Raw genomic sequence first — 10524 nt, 5'->3', positions numbered from 1 at the left:
CGACGTTAAACCTCGAATGTTGCGTTCCTTTTCAGTAGTGGAATCTCATGTCAGGCCTTAAATCTATCTCACTAATACGCTCACCTGAAGTTCACCAAGAACCTCAACAACACTCGTCAAGAACCAACCGTAGTGCTGACCTGAGGCTCACTAGGGACTCACCAAGAGCTAGCACGCCGTAAAGGCTCACCACAACGCTCATCAGGAGACCCTCTTATTCACCATATAACGCTCACCGTAGCACTCAGCCAGTACACACTATCCCGTTTGTCGCCGGGCGTCCCGCCTCCGGCCGAGCCCATATAACACCCCCGGGCCGGTGGTCGCGTCAGTCACCGGAGCGGCGCCGTAGACGGGCGCGGAGTGACACCGCCGCTGGATCGGCCCACGCGCAGTGCTGCAGCCATGAGAACGGTAACTAATAGCGAGGGAAGAGACGGGATACGTGGTAAACGCTGCAAAGGGTAGAATGGGATGAACAGTTAATAGACACTATCACGGGAACTAGATTTGCGATGCATGGTGATTCGGTGAAGATAAGTGATAAGGAGGGGACGATGCAACGAGCAGCGGCACCAGTGCTTCTCATAATAGTAATCCGTGCATGCATATTCGATGAGACCTAGATATCAGATATTTAATTTTGAATTTTTGCCCCTAGTGTTCACAACTGAAAGAATAAAATAGAACAATCTGGACACATGAAATCAGCTTAATTTAATTTTTAAGCAAATTTCAAATAATACTAAATAACAACCAAAAACAAAGAACTTTCTCCCTGGTATGAATCCTTATCAACCTGGAACTAAAATGAGAAACTCAAGCTGCACAAATTGCAATCATAGCCGTTATCTAAAGTGTCAGGAAACTATCTCCAAGGACACAACTATTTCATTTCGAAGCCGTGAAAAATCCCCGTTTATTGTTTATTGTTTATTTACAAAAAAAAATACAACAGGTAGAAACCCCACAACTACGCCGATGTCAGAAAAAAACGTTTTTTTATATCGGGAACACTTCGAAATTTACTCGTTTCAACATTTGCTTATATTCTCATCCTGTAACTTGCAATGGTAGCAAATATATCCGTTTCAGAATTTCCAGCGCAAAGCAACTAATCGTCGTATATGCCAAATCCTGGACATTTTAAGTGACCATCTCATCTTAACATTAGTCTTGAGTTGAGATAGCCAAATTGGGGTCCCTGGCTTGCAATTACCGGTTTGGGCACTCAAAACATCGAGACATGCTTTAATCCCGAGGTATTAAATTTCAAAATCTTCAGTTTTTGAACTCTAAGGGGCTTATGCATTTAAATGCCACCTTAGAATTTGTGCCGTCAGCGCAAATCTAACAATTTTTAAATCGTATACTAAACCATTTGATAATACGTGGTGGTATATGCTACTTTGCGCGCAACATCTGCCGCTTTTCGATGATGCCAAATTTTGCTTCCAAATGACCACACAGAAACAGCGGAGGTCCCAAAAAGTAAACAAAAGTCAAAATGTAATTTTTTGAAAACCGGTTAATATTTGTTCGGTGAAATTTGGTATATACTCGTTTTTACTCTTTCTGAACCGAGCAAAATCACTTTTATGCCTATTCATTAACTTTTTTGAAGGTGGGAGGGTTCCTTTAACGACGTTTTCCTTACGTACGGTACTGGAAAAGGCGGAATTCAAACGAGATGATAGCATCAAACGCGCAGCTAACTACATGTGATGAGAGTCACATGTAGTTACATGATGTGATGTGAGATACATGATGTGAGATTTGAGAATCTGGTCTTCATGTGAACTATGTATATACGCCAATGCTCATAAAAATACATCAAACATTCTTGTTGCATGCTTCTAACAGAAGCGTTAGTAAGCATTTTGAAATATAACGGTATTAAATATTTTTAAATACTTTGCAAGCTTCCTTAAATGCTTATGTCGTCGGGGGTCGATATATTTATACGTTTGTCGATATCATATGATATGTTACATCGACACACCAAACGCGTGTCGCATGTCTATACGCATGTCGATACGTCGATATGTTTGCATCGTATCATATCTTTAGCTTGGGGACAGCTCCTATTGCAAGTAGGTAATACATACATGGTAATACTAATTGAAGATATACGTAAAGCCTCGCTTGTCCATAGAGAGCATACTGTTTGGTCTTCAAATGTTTATTAAAATGTTGTCATCGATAAACTCCTGCTACTTTTTTCGCCTACGATTGGTTTGTTTTTGATATGCCAATAGTGATCTCAACTATGTCCCCCGTATTTGGACACATTTGGACACACTTGGTTCCAATATTTGTCAAAACATCACTTAGGAGACGACCTGAACCAGAGTACCTTTCCTCATGTAGCACAGTGTGGAAATTCAGGACTCCCAATGATCATAGTGGCACCGGTTAACCGCTTACGGATGTGGCATTCAGCCGATTTTCGGACCGTTCTTTGCCTAAACGGGCGAGCGTCACATGTGCCGAAAAATATACGGCGCACAATGGTGTATAGCTGCACTTAAAGGATTATTAAACGAGCATTGGAGGGCTTCTTGGGACTGTAATCATTACTTGCATTATATGACCAAATGCAATTGCATTCATATATTTACCTAACACAATCATTGCTGTTTTTGCATCGCTCGATATGCGCCATATAATTTATTTTTAGCAATATAATGTGAACAATGTATGTGCCTTTTATCACGTCAACAGCGTCATCAAAACAATATCAAAACGAAACAAAACAACACTGAATACATTTTTTTAAGTAGGTACGCCATATGAAACCAGGATAAATGGTCAGAAAGCTCACCGAGGGATTCACCCAGCTTTCCCGCTTTTATAGGTCATTTTCTACAGAGCACGCAAATATATTGCGATATGGTATGCATCCTGTCTTGAGAAATGCGCATTTGGCTTTATGATACTTCTATGATTCTGACACTGATTCACATTGGCAGAGGCGCCAAGAGGCAAATGTGACGGAAAGGAGTTTCCTGTCATTGTCTGAGCCTAATTGTCGTGCGACTTTTAAGTCCGATTACGAGCCGAAAAGACCCGCTGCTAGTTCGGTAAGAGGCACGGTCAACGGGGCTTCCTGATGAGTGCCGGTCACAGATCGTTTTCGGGGTAGAAGTGACAACCGGACGAGCCACAAACTGTTACAGGTCTTTCACTGGCACAAGCATAGCAAAAAAGGCCAGAACAGGCTAAAGTTGTTGCGTTGGACGCGATCGGTTTCTAGTTTAGTTGAGCTTTGAAAGATGAATAAGTATCGATATCACAAGTTCGGAATGTGGGTATATATTTGATCTTTTCTCACTATTTTTATTTCGCGAGAGGAAGCCTATGCTGCTAGGTTACAAGAAGTCATACCAAACAGTGACTTCGGAGGTCAGATTAGCACTTGAAACCATCCATTTTGAAGAAAAATCCATGAAAGTTTAAGTTTGCTATTGATATGTATAGCATACATCTGCTTCCTTATAGTGCCAGGATTAGCAGTTTTTAATAGTACTCAAAATTATAGGGATGGAATAGATATAACGTTAATAAGGCATACAACCCTCCTTCAACAACCGAAGGAAACTTATCATGAAATTACCAAAACTGGATTGCGTAAAATGAGAGCAATTACTTCGGAAATTATTGCATATGTAGACCAGGCCTCGAGTCCGATAGCGTCCCACACGAGTATACCAACCGACTCTACGGTGTCTTCCTGTCCCGTTTGACCTGTACTGGTTCTTTTTCCCACAAGTTTACACGGAAAGTGCCCCGTCTATGCACCACAGTGCAGGTGGTATAGGAAAGCTTCCTAGTCATCTTCCAGCCCGGGACTGTTAGACGCTATTTCCGTTTTCCCTCTAGTGGTAGCGTGCATGATTCGAGTTGCGGTATAACTTCAGCGTGTTCCACATTGATATAAATGTCTAAAACAATGTAGTCTGCGTGAACTGCTGATTGACATGAGCAGGCGACTGTGCAATAAAGATAAGTTATTTTAACTTCTGATTGCTGTGGTGATAATCCTATAAAAGAGAAAATAATAGGCAAAAACTCTCAGTGATTGATTTCATTTCAACCATGTGTAGGTAACTTCGATCCTTTAAGGGAAAATTTGCAGGAATATCATCGTTCCATGACACTTTTCGGATAATCGTACATGTTTTGGCGTATAACAAATAGGTACAATTTTGCGTGTTTAATGTTTATGTAAGTAAAGCGCGGCTAAATGAGAGTGGTTTGAAAGTTACCATTCGAATAACTTGCTCGTCATAAAATGCTTAAACACATAGATTTAACTGTAGCCGTGAAATCATGAGAAGTAATTCTTTGAATCCTAGCCAGCGTCAATGGGGTAAGCAAATGTAAACAAGCACTGTGGATTCAGGTCACGGTCAAGACCTACGAATCACGAGCATTCAAGCATATGTCCAGCAGCTGTTTTCCTTATAACATGAAAAGGGTCACGATCTCCGATTCATATTTGCTAGATTTCCGTTGGTTCAATATTATATAATGCTTTTGAATAGTGAGCTACGGTAGGTAAACGATCTTACAATAAAGGGCATGTTGTTTTCCGGAGTCCTCAATAAGGTAGCAATGGATGAAATGAAACAAATGCAAACAAACATGATAATTGGTAGCTGTGACTCTCTTGTACAAAAAAAGTGTTCTTGTATTTGTTCCATTGCTAGCTTTTGTTAGTTGCTGCTTCATATAATTCTTTCCAAGCACATAAACAATGAGCTAGAGGTTTTTGTTTAGATGACAAACATTCATATAGTGGCAGAACAATACGGTGGCCTAGATTTTAGTACCTAGAGGAAAATGATGCATTGCGTAAATACTAAACGCGGCTGGAGAAGCAGTCCGCACTGGGAAATAATTGAATTTAGGGGTCAAGCCTGAAGCCAACATGCATTCCGTATCAAAACAAAACAGTGCGCAATGATCATAGTTACTTTATTATACTAGGCCAGTAAAGCCAAACAATGCGTTTGTCATTCTAAAATCTAGTTTGATGCTCAGAAGAAAAACGCGTCCCTATGCTGTTGACTATTGACTCGGAGCATAGGATGACCTGCAATGGTCTGTCATGCAGGTCATTTTTAGATGTCGTTAGGATCTGATCAAGTCCGCTCAAAATTAGCGAGCTGTACTCAGTGAACGATAACATAAGTGTTACTAAGCTCGTACCTACCACTTCCAAATTTCTTGTAATAGCTACAATACCTACTTAGAATTCTCTGACATCCTACACTTTTGCTATCACCGTTCCTGGGGGACGCACCAGTACCTCCACACCCCTCTGGATGCAGATTCCCATCGTCGGGAAGCGGTCCATCCTTTTCCTCCGGAGGCGCGGAGCGGCGTGGGAGCGTATCAGACCGGCCGGACCTTCCGTGGGACTGACGCGCTCGGCCGGATCTTCCTAAACTACCAGTGTCTGTGTCTACTGCCGTGCCCTCGACACATGTTCAGTGCTCAGTTTTGGTACCTTGCTCAGTTCTGGTACTCCGGAGCTCTTTTGCTAAGTGATGTAGGTAATTGTAAAGGCAGTTGGGAGAAATATGCGTTCTGAAAACGGTGAATTGTTGCATCACCGAGCGGGAAAAAAACTGAGCCGTTATGGGTGCTTCCATGGGTTGACGGCGGTCTTTGTAACATGCAAAAGATATAAGGCATTCTTCATATATAATGGCACATAAGCCAGTTCAATTACTTCATAAACTCGTCAACGGTAAAGGTCATGATGTTCTCAAATGCTTATCACCAGTAAAACGCCTTTTGGGCGAAGAACGAGCGAGATAGTGAGCCCTGCACGTGCGCAAGGGTGAGAGGGTACTTCCAACGGGCTTGTGCAAAGCACCCTTCTAACCGGTCGCTAGCGGTGTGCCAAATTTGAACGCAATCGGCCCAGCCGTTCCTGAGACCTGGAAGCGGCATTCTGCACGTGCGCACGTGCAAACGGGTCCAAAATGACTTTTGCACGGCACCCTACTAACTGGTCCCCAACCGTGTACCAAATTTGAGCGCAATCGGCCCAGCCGTTCTCGAGATCTGGAAACGCCCCCTGCACGTTCGTACGTGCAGTAGCACCCTAACCGCAACACATGGGAATGCATTGCCTGGTGGGTGCCTACTTGTATGCCAAGTTTCAGTGAAATCGCCCCAGTAATTACCGAGTTACTGAAATGGGAACAAATTTGGCACCTCTTATTGTTGTATTTTGCACGTGCACTGGGGGTGACCCACATGCATCGAGAGTATCCTATTTTGGGTAGAAGAGATGCTGCTACCCTACAAAAATTACCGCAAGTCAATCGCCCCAGCGGCTGCTGAGATATGAGCCTCTCAAAATCACTACTTTTACAAAATAGCTTGAACACCCTTGACTTTTCACGTGGCACGTGCCACGACGGTCACTGAGATGTATCAAAAGTAGTCAATTACGGGGTAGAAGGGATGGGGCTACCCAAGAAAAAAGACCGCAGGCCAATCGGTCCAGCGGTTGCTGAGATATAAGCCTCTCAAAAGCGTTACAGGCCGGGCCGGGCCGGGCCGGGCCGCTCATACTGAGATTTTTCCGTTATATTGAAAAGACTCACTTCGCTCGCTGCGCTCGCTCGCTCGTAATCAATCATTGAAACGTTGAGATCTAAAAAAAAAAAACTTAGATTATTGCGTGCTAGTGCTCATCTTATACCCACACAAGTAGCAAAGGCAGTTTTTACTACTTTAACGTTTTGTTTTACTCCAACTCTCTCCCTTTGCTGACCGGCAGGCGGTGCAGCAGCTGCTGCTGCTGATCCTGGTGATCGTAACATGCATCTCGGTGGCGCGAGCGCAGGCGTCCGCCGACCTAGTGTCTTCCGAGAGCACCTTTGTTGTCATCAAGAGGCCCAACCAGAAGCCGGAGGTGGTACACCTCTCGCCGCCAGCGTCCAGCAAGGGAGCAGCCAGCTCTCCACCGCCCGTAGCAAGCAGCCCAAAACCGGCTGCTACGCCTACCTTAGCCGTAAGCAAGTCAGCCCCACCGGCCCAATCTCTAGCGAGCCGGGTAGCTCAGGCGGTCAGTGCGGGAAAGACACCCGCCGCAACTCTGCAGCCGAGACAAGTCATCTACGCCATTCCGGCGCCTGGTCAGCCGGCGGGTACCTACCTAGCACTACCGGGTCCGACGGCCGCTCACCAGCCACAACCGCAGCAGCCTCCGCTGCAGCCGCTGCCAGCTGCCCATCAGCCACAGCCAGCTCGACAGGCTCCACCGCCGCCGCCGCCGCCGCACAGGCCTCCAATGTCGCGGCCACCTCCTCGACACACGGCGCCTAGCTCGCCGGGCCATGGCCGACCTCCGCCGCCACCGAGGTCCCCTCTGCCACCGAGTGGACCGAGTGGTGGACGGCAGAGCCCACGGCCTCCGCCAAGATCTCCGCCGCCGTCGCCGTCAAGTGGACCCCCGCCAGCGCCAAAGCCGAGAAGGAGGCGGCCCAATCGTCCCAAGAGACCGAGGAAGCCGAGCCCAACGCCTCCGAATCCTGAGGGACCGCAGCCTGGAGGTCCACCGCCATCGCGGACAGGCCCTTCCGCAAGGGCCAAGCCGCCATCGCCATCCAGAAGGGAACCGTCAGGACCGTCGGCTCCAGCTGAGCCAAGGGGCCCGCCACCAGCTGCCTCGGCAAAGGAGCCGCGCAGGAAGCCCCCGCCGAGCCCCCGCGACGCACCAGGAGGCGTGAAGCCACGTCGTCGTGCCGATCGTCGAAGAAGACCTCCAGCACCCCCATCCAGCGAGCCACCCACTGGATCGCCAGCCCCGGGAGCGGAGTTTGGATCGCCGTATGACAGTGCACCTAGCGGATCCAAGCCGGGGTATGCCGAACATTCCCGCAGAGAGCCCGTTTCACGGGATATTCCGCCGCATCCGTCAGATCGGCCTCAAAGAGAGCGACCACAACGGAGAGAGCGACCGAAGAGCAGTCCAGAGTTCTCCCCGCCTGAGACACGTGAGCCGGAGCTCACTGGATTCAAAAAGACCGGAAGCGCACCGGAGTTCAGAGAGAATGTTCATCGTAGGAGGGAAATAAGCCATCCAGAGCAGCGTCGTGAGCCTCCTTCTTTCAGGGAAGCTCCTACAGAAAGACCCGACAGAGGTACACCGTATGGAAGTGACTTTACCACTCTCGATCGAGCCAGAACTAGGACGGAGCTTGAGTTTACACCATCGGAGGGTGACCAGCGCAGGGTTGAGCTTACGCCGCAGGAAAGCACAAAGTACAGGACTGAGCTTCAGTACAGTCACGGTAGTGGGTCGCCCGCTCGCGAAGAGTTCCCGACATTTGATTCGCACTCGAGAAGGACAGAGTTTTCTCCCAGAGACAGGGATTACCAGGGACCAGACCTGATTCCTGCAGACAGAACATCCAGAGGACGAGAATCAGCTCCCAGAGAAGAGCCGCCTCGCAGACCTCCGGCACATTACACCCCAACGCACAACGAACGTCGCAGGGAAGAGTTCACGCCAGTGCATGACGAACATCGCAGACGGGAGTTTGCCCCAACAGACACGAGACAGTCCAGAACCGAATTCGGTTTCGAACGATCGCCAACTTCCGAGTTCACGTCGCCAGACAGATCCGTCGATCGTGGACTACTGGTTCCTCAGCGAGAGGTTTCACGCAGTCACCCTGAGGTGCCCTCTTATGAGAACCACCCACACCACAGAGACCGGAGCCACTTCGAGCATCGTATGCCGGAGCTGCGACCCACTTCCATTGAGCAGCGACGGTACATGGATGAGTTTTCCTCCCCCGCTTCTCATAGATCGGATCGCTCACACCACGACACTGGTCTGGAGTATTTCGGACCGGAAAATACTCACCAGAGCCCTGAGTTTTCGATGTCCAGCAGTCCTACCCGGAGACACGGCACAGTTCCTTTTGACAGTCGGCCACATATGACTGAGTTCTCTAGCTCACGCCATCCGGAAAGGGCGCCCGTGAGTGGTAGGGAACATGGAGATCGCACCCGGTACTACTCAGCACAGGAGAGACCAACGTTTGTGAGTGCTCCTGGTGCTCAGCGACACCCCGAACGGATGCCGTTTGACAGTGTGGAGCGGCCCCATTACTTCCCATCGGAGGACAGGGACCGTCGGACAGACTTTGTCAGCATGGCTAATCCACAGCCTTACCCTGGACAGGTCTCATTTGAAAGTATGCCAACCGTCCAGTCCTACCCGCATGATGACAGACAGAGGACCTATTATGTGGTGCCCGGAATTGTGGAACGTAGGACCGAGCCCCCAACGACTCCTGCGCCTCCGACACCGGCTCCCACCACGCAACCCACTACGCAACCCACCACGACCACTCCTGCCACTACTCCCACAACGGTCAGCACCCCTCGGCCCAGAATCGAACTCATTTCACCGGTCGGTGACGGAGACAAGCGCAAAGTGATCTCCTTCGAGATCCCCGAACTTTCCAAGGAGACATTGGCGTCGAAAAGCAGAACTGAGGTCTTTGAGCTGAGCACTGTGGATGGAAAAACGAAGTTGGTTCCTGTGGACAAGGAACGACAGAAGGTAGAGGCAGCGGAAAGAGCGAAACAAAGAGTGGCATCCGGTACGGTAGACAGTGTCAGGAGCAAGGGGAACTCGGTCGAAAAGGATCACGTGGCTTACAGTGTGGAAGAGAATAACGGGAAAGGCACGGTGCGCAGCTTGAAGAGGGTTCAGAGCTCACAGCGTACCCGGGGTAAGGGTGTGCTGCCGAACATCCCAGGCCTGAACCTCGGAGGTGGCCTCCCGCAAAACCTTGGCGGTGGTCTTCAGCAGAACGTCGGTCAGAACCCACTGGGCGGCCTGCTGAACCAGGGTGTTCAGAATCCCCTGCAGAACCAGCTGCAGGGGCAGCTGCCGAATCAACTGCAAGGACAACTGCACAATCCCCTACAAAATCAACTACAGAATCCCCTACAGTCCGCTTTCTCCAACCTCGGCCAAGGAGGATTTAACGGTGGGGTGCCCGGCGTGGGGCAGAATGCGTTCAACGGAAACATCCATGGCCTGGGTCAGAATGTGCACGGCCTAGGACAGGGTGGTCAAGGGCTTGGACAGAACCTGTTCGGGGGGTTGGGAGGTTTGAATCAGAACCCGTTCCAGTTTGGCGGCGGCGGCGGCGGCGGTTTTCCTTTCGGTCTCTAACTGACGGCAAATGAAATGGCCTGTGTGATGTGCATGTAAGAGCAGCACTCTGTGGTGTGCACGAGCAGCACACTGTAATATGTAAGAGCAGCACACTGTGATGTGTACGGCGTTTTTATGGTTATTATGTGAATAAACGCGTATGACGCCTTCGATCAATGTGTTTTGTGCACCGGGCAGGCTTATTTTGCAATTAAGTGCCATGAGCTCTTAATTAGGCATATTTAACATAAGTGACCAGTGGCAGATACAGGGGAGAGAAAATGGGCAATTGCCCTCCCCAAAGCTCAATCGTGTGGGCA

At 48.6% G+C, this 10524-nt stretch overlaps 1 protein-coding gene across 1 annotated transcript; it reads left to right on the top strand.

Moving 5' to 3' along the window:
* Positions 1-336: 336 nt before the first annotated feature.
* On the top strand, positions 337-10375 carry LOC122367250 (cell surface glycoprotein 1-like). The gene is made up of 2 exons (XM_043340194.1): positions 337-414; positions 6803-10375. The coding sequence occupies exons 1-2, from the start codon at positions 406-408 to the stop codon at positions 10220-10222; spliced, it is 3429 nt and encodes a 1142-aa protein (XP_043196129.1). The 5' UTR covers positions 337-405; the 3' UTR covers positions 10223-10375.
* Positions 10376-10524: the final 149 nt, after the last annotated feature.

The sequence above is a fragment of the Amphibalanus amphitrite genome, unplaced genomic scaffold (genome assembly GCF_019059575.1).
Source record: "Amphibalanus amphitrite isolate SeventyFive unplaced genomic scaffold, NRLGWU_Aamphi_draft 000859F_arrow, whole genome shotgun sequence".
In the NCBI taxonomy this organism is placed as follows: Eukaryota; Metazoa; Arthropoda; class Thecostraca; order Balanomorpha; family Balanidae; genus Amphibalanus; species Amphibalanus amphitrite.
Note: the sequence above shows the minus strand (reverse complement) of the source record. Positions and strands in the feature narration are given on the sequence as shown.